The sequence below is a fragment of the Ceratotherium simum genome, chromosome 30 (genome assembly GCF_057802395.1).
Source record: "Ceratotherium simum simum isolate JZ-2026a chromosome 30, ASM5780239v1, whole genome shotgun sequence".
NCBI classification, from domain to species: domain Eukaryota; kingdom Metazoa; phylum Chordata; class Mammalia; order Perissodactyla; family Rhinocerotidae; genus Ceratotherium; species Ceratotherium simum.
The window spans coordinates 8500536-8519216 of record NC_141929.1 but is presented as its reverse complement, the minus strand read 5'-3'; the positions used below and the strand labels follow the sequence as shown (position 1 = coordinate 8519216).

General features: G+C 41.9%; 1 protein-coding gene across 2 annotated transcripts; it reads right to left on the bottom strand.

Annotated features, from left to right (window-relative positions):
- Nucleotides 1–5576: 5576 nt before the first annotated feature.
- On the bottom strand, nucleotides 5577–18347 carry GCSH (glycine cleavage system protein H). 2 transcript variants are annotated; one of them, XM_087419887.1, is made up of 5 exons: nucleotides 18174–18347; nucleotides 14413–14492; nucleotides 13115–13178; nucleotides 7650–7781; nucleotides 5577–6230 (listed from the first exon to the last, which is right to left on the bottom strand). In XM_087419887.1, exons 1-5 carry the CDS (start codon nucleotides 18319–18321, stop codon nucleotides 6133–6135), a joined length of 522 nt encoding a protein of 173 aa, XP_087276013.1. In that variant the 5' UTR covers nucleotides 18322–18347; the 3' UTR covers nucleotides 5577–6132. The 2 variants fall into 2 exon arrangements, 1 of the variants encoding a protein (XP_087276013.1); XR_015549115.1 differs by lacking the exon at nucleotides 14413–14492 and having other exon boundaries at nucleotides 7650–7828; nucleotides 18174–18288.
- Nucleotides 18348–18681: the final 334 nt, after the last annotated feature.

Sequence of the window (18681 nt, the reverse complement as noted above, 5' to 3'; positions counted from 1 at the left end):
TATGAACTGGTTAAATAGGTCTTGAAGATTGGCCTGGGCATGCTGATCACTGGTAACATAGTTCTAAGGGAAAATTACATTGGGATTCCAATCTAATTTACAGTTTTGGAACACAGACAGCTCTCAGGGAGTCGAAATTTATCGCAAAGTTAAGCATCTGCAGCACTGAACTTGCACAATTTGTTCACACATTCAAGAATATAAATCTTATCTTCCCATGTTAACTATCGGTGCCTTATGCTTATTAATACCCAAAGAACACAGAGGCTTTGAATATTCATAGAATGATTCCTAGGAGCCAGTTTCTACAACCACCCCTCCGGATCAGACCATTTCTACTCCAATCCCAATCCCCAGCTCTTCCGCTTTTTCCACTCGCATTCATTCACTCACTAAGTGCCTCTAAGATGCCTAGCACTAGGAATTAAATGATAAAGCAACGCCCGTCATCCCAGCTCTTACACACCTTACACTCTACACAAAAGCACAAGTCATCAAACACACTCCACCTGTGGCTCCTAAAGCCCAGGCACTTCACACCTGGCTCCTCCCTTTCCTCTAATGGCCCCTCCCCTTCCCACAGGCTCCGCCCCTTCTCCCACGATCCCTCTTTCTTCCTCATCTAGCTCCTCCCCTTCCTCCAGCAGTTCCTACCGCGCCACAAGAGACGCCTTCCCTTCCTTCCATAGCTATCCCCCGCCAGCCAAACGTCGTCCCCTTCCTCCGTTGGCTCCTCCCTCGCCAGGCTCCGCCCACTGCCCCACCCATTCCGCGCCGCTCCTCCCCAGGTCCCGCCCAGTCTTATTCCAGCCCGGGCTGGCACTACCTCCTCCTTTGGCCTCCCCGCCCCAGAGGGCAGCTTCCTTTCGAACTGGCAGGGCTTCTGGCTCTGCCGCCCGGGTACTGGTCTGGGGCCTTGCCCCGGAGGCGGGGAAGCGGCCGCGGCCGCTCGCACCCTCTTGTGGGGCCAGCAGGGTGGAAGGCCCCGGGACAACTTAGTCCCCTCCAGCGATCGAGGGCGACAGTTGCCCCGGGTTACGGATGCGCTGGGGGCGGGGCTGGAGCGGGCCCGCGGGGTTGCGCAGCGGAAGTGACGTAGGGCCCACCTCGCGCAACAAAGCTGAGGGCGGGAGGCGACGCTGACGGCCGGCGGCGGGCGCGTGCTCCCGGCAGGCTGTGGGCTGCCCGCACCTTCGGCCGGCGGGGGAGCAGGCCGCCGGCCGCTGAGAGGACCTGGGTCGCGTTGCGAGGGGCAGTATGTAGCCTGAAGCGCCGGTCAGGGAAGTAGACGGAGAAGATGGCTCCCCGCCGGCTTGTGGAATTAGAAAGCGAGACCCCTGGGACCGGCTTCCCCTCAGAGACCCAGGACCTGTCACCCTCGGCCGTGTTGCCATTGCGCCGATGGTTCTGGGCGGGGTAGTCCTGCGCGTGGTAGGATGGTAGGATGGTTAGCAGCGTCCCTGACCTCCACCCGCAAGCTGCCAGACAACCAAAAATGTCTCCAACTTTGCCATCTGTCCCGCAAGTCGCCCCTTCCCCATGAGAACGACTGTGCTAAGGTGATGCAAGCCAAAAACTCCATAGAGGAATCTATTGTCTTGTACCTTTCGGCACCTGCTCACGTGTCTGGGCAGTACTAGTTTGAATCCACTTGGCAGTACCAACTAGCATGCGCTGAACTCTGTCGTGTAGCAGAACAACCCTGTGAAGTGGGCATTGCCATCTTTTATACAGATGAAGAAAAGTAGCTCCGTGTCCTTAAATCAACTGAGGAGCTCCTAGAAGACACTGAAGGGCACCCCTGCCCCTCCCACCTTTGGTGCTGGTACTTTGGAGCCAGGGGTGGGAACCTATGCCCCAAGTCAGGCATTGAGTGCTAGAGCCTGGACCCAACTCAGGTATGATTCCAAAACCCTTTGCTTTCTGGTTTTAAAAATGTGAATATTTCTGCTGTAGAAAAGTATTAGAATATAAGTCCTTTATACCACTGTGATTAAAAGACATTTGTAAAGATAGCTGTGTATTTAACTCTTTTACACATACAGTATTAATTAGAAAGCCTGTAAAGTCTATGGAAAGACTATTTTATGTGATGTATATATTACACTATGCTAACATGTTAGAACAAGGTACTTTTCTAGAACATAACTACTTTTTAAGGTATTGTTATTACCTAAAATAACACATATTTGGATCCTTTGTATTTCACAGCCTGACAGTAATGGTATGCCTGCATACTTCTAAAAGAATTGTACAAAATTGCATACCTCATCGCACATTTTTTGTTAAAATTTTAATCATAAATTTTAGTAGCAAAGGATGTAACATCCAGAGTATCATAAATGTTGGCATTTTAAATATATTCATCACTCTTTTAAAAGTATTGAAAGAAATCTAAATTTAATTGCAATTTGATACCCATCATCTATTTAAAAATACATGAATAAATTAATAGAAATTTTTCTTTTGCTTTTTCTCCTTAAATTCATAATTGTATTTTTATTCTATTTCCTCCACAGAATTTTGTTCTAACATATATATATGGTCAAAGACTTTTGCAGTCTATTTTTCTGCAACAAAAAATATAATTTGCAACAAAAAATGTAATTTGCAAATGAAATCTAAAAATTTTCCATAAGACCATAAGGCTAAAACAGTTCAATTTTTTTTCCAGATTCAGAATTACCTTTATTCTTACTCAGTTGGCAGAAAACAGGAATATTCCACATGTTGATAAATATTAAACAAAAGACTGTTACTGGAAGTGTATAGAAAGAAATGGACGGGGCTGTTCCTCCCCTCTCCCAATTCATGTATCTATGGATAAATATTACATATTGCTAGCATGAGACAGATTCAGCCCGTTTTATTCCAGTTTTTTTCCACAGATGTAAGCTGAGAGACCTTGTTCATATGAAGATGCACATAAAAGGGGTTTTGTTATAGCAGTGACTCAACTTTTTCTTTTAATTCCTTTCCACACCAGAAATCATATAGTAATCAACAAAACATTTTTTAATTATCTGTCAACTGACAGTTTTGGTTAGGTCCTCCTTCGGTTCAGTTGAAAACAGAAAATTTGAAACCACCTAACTAGCAGAAGGATTTGTTACCCAGTTATTAAAGCTACTTTTCTCAGTTTGTGGGAAGTATACCAAAAGTCTTAACTAAGATTTACTAAATGACTATTAAACTTCTTGACTCAAAGCACATTCTCATAAGTACATGTGGAAGTTGGAAGATCTGCTAACATTCCTTCACGCTAATCGTGCCTGCTTACCCACTTTAAATGGGCTACTAATACTGTTGAAGTTTAGCAGGTAAAAGCCTGACAGCATGACTGAGCAGAAATGTTAAGGGACAGGTGTGTTTGGTTACTCATGTTTATAAAAGCCAATATAGAGACTGAATCAAGATATCAGGAGCTCTACTAGAATAAGGTCTCAGGGTTGGCAAAGGAATGTTTCAAAAACAGAAAGATGGGGGCAGGAAGAAACTACTTTTTGCTCAATTTTGAACCTAAATCTGCTCTGCTCTAAAAAGTAAAGTCTAATTTGAAAGGAAAAAACAAAAAGACTGATGCAGGGAGGTGGTCAGTAGTAAAGCCATGTTGCAGGGAAGGAAAAAGAATTTAATCTCCATGTAAAGTGAGGGTCCTCTCTGAGGAAGGCAGATGTGTGATTAGGTCTGAAATAATAGTGACTGTTGAGCAGTAATGAGGGTAGGCCTAGTTAGCATAATTTTTTAAACTAAAGGTGGGTGGTACTCTGACATTTCAGTAGCCCCAGAAAAAGTGCAGAAATTTAGAAAAATTCTGAAATTCTGTTGCTGAGAGTTGCTTTGAAATATCAGCCTTGGGGCCGGCCCCGTGGCTTAGCAGTTAAGTGCGCGCGCTCCGCTGCTGGCGGCCGGGGTTCGGATCCCGGGCGTGCACCAACGCACCGCTTCTCCAGCCATGCTGAGGCCGTGTCCCATGTACAGCAACTAGAAGGATGTGCAGCTATGACACACAACTATCTACTGGGGCTTTGGGGGGAAAAATAAATAAATAAATAAAATTAAAGAAATATCAGCCTCATTTTCATACTAGCATGCCTATGCAGAGCCCCCTAGTGGTTTCTTTATTAATACAGTCAACTTCTTTAAGCTACCTGGGAGGTGATATAAAAAAAATTTTTTAACACTTCCACGGTAACCTGTTGCATTTCTTGAGTTTTAATTATTAGAAAGTATCATTCAAAACCTTTATTAAGCTGCTCCGTTAAGACCAAAACCATTCAAAAGGAATATGAGGTCTGAGAAATTAAATTCTCTGTTGATTTAGTCCTTTTGGAGGGCCATTCAATGCCTATTATTTTTGGCAGCACCATAATAGAAATGAGGGTTGAACTGACTCTATATTCTAACTAGTGAAAGAGCAAGTTGCCATAATGTTCTGTTCTTTGAAAAATCATGGAGTGGATATAACAGAGCAAGTGTGTGTGTGTCTTGGGGAAAGGATGGGAGAATAAAAATCTAACCATCTCTTTCAGACTACAATCACTGATGTATTTCCATCTGGAATGGCCATTTCTGCTTCCCACCTTTAGAACATTCATCCTCTCCACCTCCAAGATACCCATTTAAATATTTTAGTATTTTTTATAGTAATATTTGCTAAGGAACTGGCGAAGAGTCGATCAGGAAATGTGAAAATCCTAACTATGACTGCCTCACTGGTGAACAGTCTCTCATCCTTTCCATCACCTTTCTTATCTATGAAATGGTGGTAGTTACACATATGTCTTACCTAGCTCTGGCTATTGTTGTGAAGATCAAAGGTCATATATGAGAGTACCTTCAAAACAAGAGTAAATCTATATAATTATTACTCATCCCTTTTTATTTCCAAAGTAGAAATAGGTTCTTTTATTTGCTGTTTATTCACCATCAGAACGGTGGTAATGTCTGAATACTTCCCTTTTCCTGTAGTAACTGGAAAAATTGAGAGAGGAGCTTGTCTGTTTTTGCTGTGTGTATATGTATTTACACATATTTATATACGTATGTCTAACATCCCCACTCAAAATATCAGCATACTACAGTTGGCTTAATTAGAAAGTATACTGTATTAGCCACTTAAAAATACCATTTGGCACTCTAAATATGCTTAAGCTGCAAAGTATATTCACTAAGTCAGTGTCTGAGCTCATAAAGTTTCACTGTGTCCACTTCTGTTCCCATTAAGTGGAAGTCTGTACATGTTTTAACTTTCTTAAGGATGCATGTGCTATGCTGATCAAACTTGCACCTTTCCTTGTTTTTCCTCCTTCTCTCTTCTAACTTAGCATCATAGAAAAACAAAGTCAGTATTACTTTTTCATTACATTAAAGATGACAGTCCATTATGCTATCAGGCAATTAGATCTTTGCTTAAACCAGATTTGTGACTAAAAGGAAACATTTTCTTGGAACCGTTCATTGGTATGGCTTAAATTTCCTTTTAAAAAATTACTTTCCATAAGTTAAAATTAGTATCTTCACAAATACTAGCAGAGTCACTAAATGAAATATTTACAGCAAAACAAAAAACATGATTAATGAAGAAGTTGAATGTTTTATTATTAAACTGTTTCTTATTTTCCTGCAAGGCTGTTGCTTCGCTGTATAAAAATAGCACCAGCAAACGCAGTATATTGCAAAATTAAGATAGTCTTGTTCTTCATCTGACACTGTACAACAAAAACTTTTCTCCATTGCCAGTTATTTCCAATGGAAAGATCATTAAGTGTTTTGATCCAAATCAGAGATGGATGTAAGCAAGTTACAATATTATATAAGGCTTAAGATAACAATGTTATCCTTGAATTACTATAATTAGTTTTTACCACAGGTAATTTCAGGAATTCTGAATATTATAACTGGATCCTAGCCTAAAAATCATAAGGTGGTGTGAAACAGATGCATATTGTGTTTATCTGCAATCATTAAAAAGTTAACAGGTATTTTCTTCCAGCAGCATGGTTGCAAGTAGTTTCTTTTGCCACTGATATTGCTAAAAGTTGCTATTTTAAATCTTGTGTCCACCACTAATTTAAGACAACTATGCTAGATTAAGTTTGTTTCATACTAGTTTATTTAGGGGTTCCATTTTCACTCCTCAATAGATTTTATGTATTTCTCATATGCTTCTTCACTCATTAGTTCATCTAGTTCTGAAGGGTTACTCAGTGTCATCTTGATCAGCCAACCTGCAACCAAAAAAAAGTATCTTATATTCCAATTACCTTTTTAAAAAATAGGAAAAAGTCACATTCATTCAAAATGTAAATTTTTGAGTTCCTCAAAATTAATCTAGTATTCTTTACATAAATCACTCATTATTTGTTCAAGGAGCTTTAAATTTTAGCCTTAAGAATTAAATTAATATCCTTGCATATCACAACTGAAAAGATTACAGCCAGAATAAACAGACTCTACAATAATGGATTAAGAACTTAGGCTGTAAAAGCATCAATAAGTGATACTGAATACTTTACACACAGAACCAAATATACAAGACCAGGTATCTTTCTCTAACAAAAGGAACACCAACCACCAACAGTGTAACTACTGAAGTTAAGGGCATTAAAAAGCAGTGGTAGAGAGTTAGAAGGGCTAGGTGATAGGCAACAGAAAACTAAAACCTAATCCTAATTTTGTCATTTGTTAGCTGTGTGACCTTAACAGATAATCCTTTGGGGCCTAAATTCATCAAGAAGATGGAGAAAATTGCTGGTACCCAACCTCACTGGGTTATGTTTTGTGTGTGTGCGTGAGGAAGATTGGCCCTGAGCTAACATCTGCCAATCCTCCTCCTTTTGCTGAGGAAGACTGGCCCTGGGCCAACATCCATGCCCATCTTCCTCCACTTTATATGGGATGCTGCCACAGCAAGGCCTGACAAGCAGTGTGTCAGTGCGCGCCTGGGATCCAAACCGGCGAACCACAGGCCGCCGCGGGGGAGCACGCACACTTAACCACTTGCGCCACCAGGCCTGCCCCTTCACTGGGTTATTAAGATGAAAATGTGAGACAACTGAAACTTAATACAGTAAGTGTTATTCTATTACTACCTTCATCACACAATATGACTGAATGCTTTATGTCTGAAGATGTAAATACTCTGTGTTTACAAGGAGTCCACAACTATGATACTAAGAACCCTGTAAAATAAAGCAATGCTTTTATCAACAGAGATCTTAAACATAATTTTATTATTCAGCTACTCTGTGTTTTCCTTTTTTATTTTTTATTTTTGTCAGGAAGATCAGCCCTGAGCTAACATTCGATGCCGATCCTCCTCTTTTTTGCGGAGAAAGACTGGCCCTGAGCTAACATCTGTGCCCATCTTCCTCTACTTTATACGGGAGCCGCCACAGCATGACACAGCGTGACAAGAGGTGTGTCGGTGCGCACCCAGGATCCGAACCCACGAACCCCGGGCCGCCAAAGCGGAGTGTGCACAACCGCGCCAGCCCCTGTGTTTCCTTTTTTAAAGCAGAACATCTCTGTTTAGTACCAAGAAGTGCAAAATGATGACGTCATAATCAGCTAAAGCTTGCTGTAGACTCTCAATTAAATGTTAACTGCAGCAATAATCCTTTGATAAATTTCTAGCAACAACTTACCATCTTCATAACAAGATTTGTTGACAAGTCCTGGATTTTCTGCAAGAGCTTCATTAATTTCAGTTACTTCTCCTGATAGAGGAGAATAGAGTTCACTAGCAGCTTTCACACTTTCCAAAGCACCAAACTCATCTAAATTGAGAGAGTTAAAGAAAACATTAAATGTCCAAGTTAATGACCTGAAAATACAAAATATGGAGAAATGGTCACCTATAATACAGTCATGATAAAAAATTCTAAATATCTTGAATTAAAAATAAAACCATAGGTTTTGTCATGCTCACATCACCTTTGAGAAGGGTATTAAATATCCTCAATAAAGTGGACCTGTCTAGACAGAGTGAACAAAATGGTGATGCACCTGAATACCAGATGTGCTTAAGTTCAGTAAAACTCAACCTTCTTTCAATTTACTATGGCTCAGAAAAAAACAAAATGAAACAAAATGAAAATTTTAGGAGATTCCAGTGATGGTCAAGTACCTCCTAACAGACCAACCTTCCTGCAGATACCAATTATAAACTCTGAACAAAACATAAAAAATAATTATATGAAGCCTGAGGAGTGACCACAAGGGGAGTCAGTCTTTGAAAGAAGGGACCCAAACTGGGTGAGGTCTTCATTTGTACAGTTTGTACCCTGACAACACTGCCTCCTCCAAAGAGCACAGTGTAACTAGAACACAAGGAGAAAACCACAGTCTATCTGCTTGAGGGGTCAGAGGGTAGAGTGTGTGGCTGCCAAGGGGGCTGGAGATTGAGGGTTCAAATCCTAGAAAGAAGGGAGCCATGGTGAAGAGAAAAAATAGTCCACAGAAAGAGCCCACAATGACCCACAGACCCACATGTTAGAATTAGCAGAGAACCTTAAAGTAGCTGTTATAAATATGTTCAAAGACTTAAAAAAAAGATCATCACAATGCATGAACACATGGGGGAATACTTGCAGATAAATGGAAATTTAAAAAATGGACATTCTAGAACTGGAAATATAGTATCTGAAATAAAAAACTCACTGGATGGCATTAACCAGAGACTGAACACAGCAGAAGAAAGGGCCAGTGAACAGGAATAAAGATCATCTGAAATTAAATCTAAAGAACAGAGAGTTAAAAAAAATAATAATAAGACTGAAAAATTAACAGAGCCTTAGTCACCTGTAGGATAATATCAAGTGATCTGAACTGAATGATAATGAGAATACAACATACCAAAATTTGTGGGATATAGTTAAAATAGTGCTTAGAAGGAAATTAATATCTTTAGGTTTTATTTAAAAAGAACATCTTAAAATCAATGACCTGGGTTTTAAAGACACTAGACTACGAACAAAAGCAGTCAGTTTATGGAGGGGAAGCGATACTTGAAAAAAGGAATGATACTGGTGATTTATTATTTTTTTAACTGGCCTTCAGCCTGAGGAGGGGCACCAATCTGTGCCACGCAGGGCAGCCAAAATTCTGAAAGAAAATCTCGGCCTTCTTGGCTTAAAGGACCAGAAGACAAGAGTTTGGGGCCACCAAAGCTACTGGAAAGTGAGGTGGGAAATCCCAAAAAGGAGAGAGACTAAAAGGGAGAGCCCCAAATTCTATGTATAAACTCTGCCTAGGTCTCTGAATAATCCCTGAATCATGCATGCACAGGGCAGACTTGAAGTATCCCAGCAAAGGCTAAAAGAAGCTGCCACCCACCACAAAGCAGTGTTTTACAGTATGAGTAAAAAAAGTCAAGTAAAAAAGTCCTTACTAAAACCAACAAACCCCCAAGTTTCCACCTTAAGCTAGAAGAAGAACAGCAAATTAAATCTAAGTTGAAGGAAGAAAACAGTAAAGATATGAGCAGAACTAATGAAATAGAAAAATAGAGAAAATTAACAGAGTAAAAATTTGGTTCTTTCAAGAGATTAATAAAATTGATAAATAGCTAGCAAGACTGATCAAGAAAAAAAAGAGAAAACACAAATTACCACAAATATGAAGGAATGAAAAAGGAATCATGACTATAGATCCTATGGATATAAAAGGATAATAAATGAAAAAATATGAGCAACTTTATGCTGGATTTGACAACATGAAATGGAAAAATTCCTCAAAAAACATAACTAACAAAACCAATGTAAGATAACATAGAAAATATGAATAGCTTTGATATCTAACAAAAAAATTAAATTTGTATCAAAAACCTCCCCACAAAGCATCTCCTGGCCCAGACTTCATTGGTTAATTCTATCAAACATTTAAGGAAGAAATAACAATTTTGCATTCTTTCAGAAAAAGAGGTGGGAACATTTCTAAACTTATTCTGAGGCCAAGTATGACTGATTCCAAAATATGACAAAGCCATTATAAGAAAAGACCAATATCTCTCATGAACATAATGCAAAAATTATCAAATCAAATCAAGCAATATATTAAAAAGATAATTTTTGCATCATGACTACAAGGAATGCAAGGTTGGTTATACATTCAAAAATAAATCAATCTTACTCATCACATTAACAGAATAAAGGAGAAAACCCCTATGATCATGTGAATAGATAGAGAAATTTGACAAAATTCAACACGCATGAATAATAACTCTCAACAAACTAGTTATAGAAAGGAACCTCTTCATCTGATAATGGGCATCTATGAAAAACTCCACAGCTGAATATCATGCCTAATGATGAAATGTTAACTGCCTTCTCCTAAGATCAGGAACACGGCAATGATGTCTACTCTCGCCACTTCTATTCAACAGTATACTGAGAGCCTTGGCCAGGAAGGCAAGGAAAAGAAAGAAAACGCACAAAGATTGAAAGGAAGAGGGGACGGCCCACTGGCATAGCAGTTAAGTGGGCGTGCTCCACTGCGGCGGCCCAGGGTTCACAGGTTCAGATCCCGGGCGCGCACCAATGCACCACTTGTCAAGCCATGCTGTGCCAGCGTCCCATATAAAGTAGAGGAATATGGGCACGGATGTTAGCCCAGGGCCAATCTTCCTCAGCAAAAAAGGATTGGCATCAGATGTTAGCTCAGGGCTGACCTTCCTCACCAAAAAAAAAAAAAAGATTGAAAGGAAGAAATAAATCTCTTTATAGATTATATTACTGTTTACATAGAAGATCCAAAGGAATGTATAAAACTATTAGAATCAGTGAATTTAATAAGGCCTCAACATGAAAGCTAAAACTATATGAAGTTTCAAGAAACATGGAGAATATCTTTGCAAACTTGGTATAGGCCAGTGTTGCTCAAACTTTCTCGGTTCATGGTGCCCTTAGTGTGTCAGTAACTTTTTATGGTGATCCCTCGACCAAAACAAATACCTAACGGTTCAATTTATTAAGAGGTTAGGTCCAAACTACTTAGTAAGTTTTTACATTCTAACAATTGAGTAGCTGTTTGAAAAATTAATACACATAAATTTGAAAATATTTCTCATTCTTAACTACAATTATTTACTGATATACGTGTGTCTATTGCATACCGTACAAATTCTTCCTCAGGGAATCCGACTGAACACCAACCCCTGCCCTGTTTGATGTTCCACACTGATCTTTGTGCAGTACTTGCTTCAAAGATGTATTACCAAAGAAATACAGTGAGATCTAATATTGTAACTGTTAACTCCATTGAGCTGTTAGTTTGTGTGGTGTCCAACAGATGTTGAAAATTAATATCTCAGAGCATCCCAGGGCACTGGGGAATATAGTTTTGGAATCATGGAGATAGACAAAGATTTCTTAGAGAAGACACCATGTTCTGTACATAAAAAAATATTAATAACTTGGACTTGTTAAAATTTAAAGGCTTCTCCTCAAAAAATACTGTTACAAAAATGCAACAGCAAAACCACAAACTATGACAAAACATTCACAAAATTTGTTGTTAGTGCTGTCAAGTCGATTCTGACTCCTAATGACACTGTGTACAGTAGAGCGGAACCCTGCCCAGTCCATTTTGCCCCATCCTCTCATCTTCCAGCACTATATCAGACAATGCTCTGCTACTATTCATAGGATTTTCATGGCCAATTTTTTCAGAAGTGGGTGGCTAGGTCTTTCTTCCTAGTCTGTGTAGCCTGGAAGCTCCACTGAAATCTGTCCACCATTGGTGACCCTACTAGTATTTGAAATACTGGTGGCATAGCTTTCAGCATCACAGCAACACACAGCTGCTACGTATGACAGATGGGTGGTGTGTTTCCCTGTCCAGAAATGAACCTGGGCCACTAAATGTGAACCACTAGACCACCAGGGCTGGCTAGCAGAGTTGGGTACATAGTAAATAAAACAACATGAGAAGAGAAAACAGGAACTGTTCTCTGTTGTACAGAAAAAAGAAAAACAGGTGAAGATTATCAATCCCAACAGCGGTCTTATTATGACATCAGAAAAGGTTTCTAGGAAGACCTTCAAAAAGAGGAATATGACCTATATAATATAATGGCCAGCCAGGATATCGAGAGCCAGGAAGTGGAAAAAGTTCAAACAAGATAAATGATAGAGAAAGTTTAAACAGAAAAAGACATGGCTAATACTATCAAAGATATTTAGAAAATACATACTTTAATTCTGTAGGGCAGTCTTATATATGTCAAGGAACTCATGAATAATATACGTGGTACTACTGGCTAACATTTATCTAGCATGAATCTTATGCTGAACATTATGCTAATTTCATTTAATCCTTACAACTCTATGAGGTAGGTATTATTATCCTAACTTATAGATGAGACCTAAATTAAGTAATTTCCCCAAATCACACAGCTGTTACATTGTAGGGCCAGGATTTAAAACCAGGTTCTGACTCCAGAGCCCATGTCCTTTCCTGATATTCTTTAGTCCCTCCAAAGAAAAGCAGATTTTACTTCTTCAAGTTAATAGACTTCAGCTATATTACACTGCATCAGTGTGTGTGTGGAGCGGGCAGAGAGTGCTAAGAGCCAGTCCCCCTACTACTTCTTACCTTCCATTATAAAGTCGGAAAACGCTTGTTATTCTCATGACTGTCATCCCTTACAGCTAGGGGTGGCAATACAACCCAGACCTAGCTAATGAGATATAAGAAAACTGTGTGTGTTGAGGGATTTCTGGTTGAGATGTTCTTCCCTGATAAAGAGACAAAGAAGAGAGCCTGTCCTTCTCTTTCTACTTTTGGATATTGTCATTTGAGAATGTGATGCTTGAAGATTTTGCTGCCATTTTGTGACATCTGACACACTGAGGCAGAAAAAGTACCAAAAGAAGTCGTGTCCTTGATGACCTTCACTAAGCCAAGTCCATATCCACCTATCTCCAGACTGCTTGTGTGAGATATAATAAACCCCTGTAGTTTAATCCACTTTTACTTGCGATTTCTATTACTTGAGTAAAAAGCTGTCTAATTGATCCTGGGTGCAAACAAGTTATTATTCAAGGTGAACATCCGGTAAAGAAAATTCATGGCACGAATCATGACATACCAAGATGAGAAAAACACTCACCTTGTTTGTTCAATTTTGTCCCAACTTCAGGCAGACTACAGTAAACAACATCCCCCAAAGCTTCCTAAAAGACAAACAAACCAACCTGTAAGAAATCAAATTAAACCTCCTACTAGATAGGAACAAGCCACAAACACTAAATCCCCTGTTATTCAGATGGTACGTATTTTACACTCGAGGGGCCACATTCTTTGGTTTTTCTTACAACCCTTTAAAAACGCAACTATTCTTAGCTCAGGACCTGCAAGAAAACGGGCCACCAGCTGGATTTCCCACAGGCAGCAGTGATCCCCGTCACAAACCCTGTGCCCCCAAAGATTACCAGCTCCTCTGAGAACACACACACTGTGCTCTTCCTCCTCTGCAGTTTCACTTAAGCCATTTCCGCTACCGGCATTTGCTGAACTCCTACCCACTGACCCTGCAGACCACAGTCCTAAAGCCTTGTACTCCCTGAAGACCTCCCCAAGAAGTGATCACTGCGCTTCAGCTGAGTAGGTTACAACCCCTTGTAGCACGCAGGTCATCCATCATGCAACATTTTGTATGTCGTTTTCCATGTAGGTAGTTCCCCTCATAGATAACTCCAGGAGGTGAGGACAACACTCATGCAGTATTTCACAAAGCACCCTGTCCTGGGCCTCAGCAGGTACACAGATATGCCGCTGAGGATACAGTTGTCATTGATTCTCAATACCTGAGACTTCAACATTTCTGAAGAATATTATATACTCCCATTAGTTAACATCCCCTCTCTCCCTCCTGCCCCACTGCCCACAGATCCAGTTGAAAATGACTGACCCATGCTGCTACTTGGCGTCTCAACTTCTTTTACACAATATCTCAATATGGGATCAGTGGGAATAGGGGAATTAATCGAGAAAAAGACAGGCTAAATAAAAGGTTTCCTTTTGTGTCATCTGTGCCAATCTAGCTTTTCCCTCTTCTTCATGTTCCCCTGGCCACATGTATATCACTGCATCCACAAAACACTGGCAACTCGCCAGCCTCTTTGCTTGCTCTGCTGCTGCTGCATCTTTCCTTAACTGCCCCAAGATAAAACAAACATATTTCTTTCTTCAATAAGGTATGCTTTCTACTTTTACTTTCTACTCTTCAATATCTCTTATAACACTATATACTGCCCTAACTAATGTTTTACCTCTGACTGATGTTCTTCTAAGGGCCTTTAAAGGGCGCAAAATACTAAGGGGCAGAATAAACAATTTGTAACAGGTCGAGACAATCCAATTTAGGCGAGAGCAGACTATTTTAAATATTTCAAGACAATCCAATACCTGTGCAAAATTGCTGATTCCCACTGTTCCAATACCATTTTCTGTTGTTATCCATTCATGTTTGTCTGTGAATTTACGCACTAAAATAGAAGACCAATATTTCAGAAAAGCAGTGGCATCACTTCTTAAAAAGCACTTTTCATATCAATGCTGTCAAAAGGCAAGACTTTCCCAGCATTTGTGTTTGACTTACTGACATTGCCTTTCAATAGTACACTGCCCAAGGAAAAGCAGATCGTATGAAAAGATGGCCCATCTTCTCAACAGTCGTCTCATTTAGGCAAAGGCGGCTTGATGTGAACACCTTGTGCATCTTTTGGAGATCTGATTATCTCTCTAACACTTAGTGTAAATTACAAAAAAAAAAAAGACCTTTTGGAGCACACTTCAAATGTATACTTATCTATTACTGGTCTGTCTTGCAGAAAGAAGTCTGTCCTTCTGAAGACAGACTTGGAGTGATGAGGTTTTGGAAGGAGCATAAGGACTGCTCATAAGTTATTAACCTAAAAAAAAATAACATGCCTCTTTAGGTAGACCTAAAGAGCTCCACTGCAACTTGGTCATAAAGTGGAATCTTAGAGGAATGAAAGTGACCTGGAACAATTATAACTTTAAGTTCTTAAAATTCCACTTTACTCGAATTCAAGCCTGCCCTTGAAGAAACTGGCTACCATCACTTAAAGAAGCAAACTATAAGATCAGAACTCAAGAGTCACCTCATAGCTAAGCCATCAACTGGGGGAAAGTCAAGCTCTGCTCGACATTCATTGGACAGGTTAGCCCCTGGCTTTATGAGCTTCTTCTCTTCAAAGACATGGTCGAACTATTCAAGGGTTCCTGGAAGAAAAGACTGACCAAAGTCCAAGAGATGTGAAAAAAATATTGAGGATTTAATGTTAAAAGTATTTGCTTTAAAGAATAAATAATTTTTTAAAAAGCATATGCTATCATCTTATATATATATATCACATTCTGAAGCAAAGTATTTTTCCAAAAATAATGAATCAAGTTAATAGGAAAATGGTTCCTTAATTCCAATACTGTTTTAATGTATTTTTTTTTTAAATCCCCCCCCCCAAAGCCCCAGTAGATAGCTGTATGTCATAGTTGCACATCCTTCCAGCTGCTGCAAGTGGGACATGGCCCCAGCATGGCTGGAGAAGCGGCACGTCTGTGCGCGCAACCGGGGCCGCCAGCAGCGGAGCGCACGCACCCAACCGCCAAGCCACCGGGCCAGCCCTCCAATACTGTTTTAAAGTAAGCCTTGCTAGTTGGCTCTTACCCATTACCCAAAAGATAGTTGTACTTAAAACAGCATCAAACTGCTTTGATTACACAGCTCTGCTACAGAGCACAATGTAAATAAAGAGTATGACTTAGTACTTTTTTCCCCCCAATCACTAAAAATCTTTCTTAATTTTATACTCGCTTCAGGTCAATCTGATCTTTCCCTAAGAAAGGTTTAAGGTTTGTACTTGGTGTTCTGACTGCAACACTCTCCCAACTGTTTTTTCTTGACTATTTCAGAACTCAACTTAGAAGCTCTTTCCTGCCAGAAGCCTTGTATAGCCCTCCAAGCCTGGGTTCCTGGGCCATCCAACATGCTCCCACAGCACTGTGCACCGCTCTCCTCCCACCCTGACCCCCACCAAACACATACTCACAGCACTTAACATGCTACAGATACAGGCTATTTTTCAGTTTCCCCCAGGAAGTAAACTGTAAATACAAAGCAAGCAAGAGCAGGGTTGATCTCATTTGTATTCCCGGTTCTCAACACAGTGCTTGGCATACAGGAAGCACTCAAAAGTTGGAGTAAAGTAATTTTTTAAAGTAAAGGGGATTCTGAGCAAAATATCTAATATATATAGTTATTTGGCTACAACATTCAATTCTCCCTATCATTCTCTTACAACTCTAGAAGTGGCAGTTTGATAAGCCTTTTTAAATAAGCGCTGGACAACTATAAATACATGACTTCTCTGAGACTACTGTCCTGATTTTGGCCTTGCCATCTTGCTTAATTGTAAAGATAATCTTAGGAGTAAGGCTGCTCTCACGTTCAGTTTAGCAACTGAGCAATCACTAGTTTAGAGGAAAAGGCAGCAACATTACTAAGCTAAATGCTCCTAGGTCCACTTCACTTCAAAGTCTAAGTCTTTTTACTAGGCCATGCTATTTAGGCTATAAAGACAATGATTAGGACAATTCTCCTTTAACCCTTGGCCCAACAGGAAAAGAGTGGACAGGAGATTAGGTAAATAATTACTTTCTTACTGAGCCTTGAAAAACATGGTTTTTGGCCTCAGAAAATTAGGCATTTTGAGTAATTCATGAAAAGTTTGCATGTTCCTCTTTTCAGAGTCATCAAATATATTAATATTGGTCAATTTTTTGCTATTTGATTCTGTACACTAATATTTAATAACAAGTAACATTTATCGAGTGCTACATGTCAGGCTGTATGTACAGCAGTTACATTATTTCACTTGATCCTGCCGATAACTCCGTGAGGTCCGGATTATCATTTCCATTTTCCTGATGAGGAAAATAGACTCAGAGAAATTAAGTGACTCCGCCCAAGATCACACAACTCACAAGTGGTGGAACTAAAATTGGAACTGAGGCCTCTGTTATTAAAAACCTAGGTGTTCAATCAGATCATGGGTATTGATATTTTGGGCAATATTTAACTAGGAAACTGGAAAATACAAAAAGCTAGCGATAGTGTAACACTGAATAACAAAAAAACATAGACTTGAAATTCAATTCTTATCTGAGAAATGCCTTTTTCCCTGATTTTCAGATGGGTAATGTATTGATATGTGGCACCGACAGAGCTGAGGGATTACATTAGCAAGGAGGAGGATAAGCATCTTTATGTTTCAGACTTTGGAATAAATAAGCTTATCAACTCTTCCAGTCCCAAACATGTTTCTAAAACAGTGAGCTTAATGAGACAACAGCCATCACAGACCTACGCTCCCTAAGTAAGAAGCCTGAGTTTTTGGAAGCGCAGTTGGTGTCTCGAGCACTTGCGCACTAAGTAAGAAAACTGTGTTCCCGCTGCGATAACTGTGCTAAAGCAGCAGAGATGGCCACATTTATGGGCAGGTCTCGCAGTTATCCAAATCCGTTAAGTTAGGCCTCATTTCAGCACCAACACACGTCCATGACTCAATATCGACCTGAGCAAAACGTCTCTGTGAAGAGTGCAGAAGACTCTGTTTCCCTGTATCTAGGAAACAGCCGAGTCTTCCAAGTTAGGCTCGCTTTGGCTAGGAAGACACTAGCCGCAGTGCTTTCCTTTCAGTAACTGCTCTTGCTTGATGACTCCTACTCCCGAGTTCTCAGTGATGGTCCGGGCAGCAAGCTAAAGCCTATTATCTGTCTCCACTCTCAGGGTCCAGATGCTCACACGCGCGAGGTAACCGAAGGTTACGAAGGCGCTTGGGGACGCCTGCCCGGTCCCCCGGCGCCGCCGGAACCGGCACGGACACGGCGGCCGCGCGCCCAGGCCTCCTCCCCGCCCCCGTCGGGCGCCCAGCCCGCAGGACAAAGGCTGCGCGTCGTCCGCGCGGCGCAGGGACGGGAGCAGCGACGCGCAACTCGGCACCCCAGCAAGAAGAGGCGTGCGCAGGGGTCGCCTCGCCTGACCGGGGGCGGTCGGCAGCGGGAGGCGAGGCGAGGCGGGGAGCGGGGCGCCCACCCCTTCCCCCGGGCGGCCCGGCTCGCCCCACGTGCCCGCCCGCGCTTACCCGAGAGCAGAGCGGGGCCCGTGCGCAGCGTCCGGACGGCGCCCGCCCTCAGCCCCCAGGGCCGCGGCGGGCAGGGCAGAGGGGGGGCCCAGGCGGCGCGCAGGCTGCAGGCCGCGGCCCGCGCACTCCACGCCGCTCGCAGCGCCATGTTCGCAGAGGTGCGGGGGTCGCGCTGTAGCGCCACAGGCGCCCCGGCCGGCGGGGGCGGGGGCGGGGCCCGGGGCGGCCCCGGGCTGGAGCTAGCCGGAGCCAGCCGGCTGGTCCCGGGCGCGGGGGCGGGGCCTGGTGGCGCGGGGCGCGGAGGGGCGGAGACTCCAGGCCGGGCGCGGCCTCTGATAGGGCGGCGCGGCGGGGGGGCAGGGACACTAGTAAGCGCCGGAGGCCCGGAAGGGGCGGTGGGCGAGGGGCGGGGACTAGTGCGGCAGGCAGGGGCCGGGCTGGGTCGTCCTGCAGAGGGGCGGGGCGGGGCCTCCCCGAGATGGGCGTGGCCTAGCCTCTGTGCGTCGTT

Bases quoted from the DNA above. Each gene is read 5' to 3' on its own strand.
- GCSH (XM_087419887.1), bottom strand. From the start codon at position 18,321: ATGGCGCTGCGAGCGGCGTGGAGTGCGCGGGCCGCGGCCTGCAGCCTG. The intron at 13,179-14,412 runs GTATTGGATTGT...TTTGTCTTTTAG, and splicing joins GAATCAGCAATTTTGCACAG to GAAGCTTTGGGGGATGTTGT. The intron at 7,782-13,114 runs GTGAGTGTTTTT...CTCTCAATTTAG, and splicing joins GACAAAATTGAACAAACAAG to ATGAGTTTGGTGCTTTGGAA.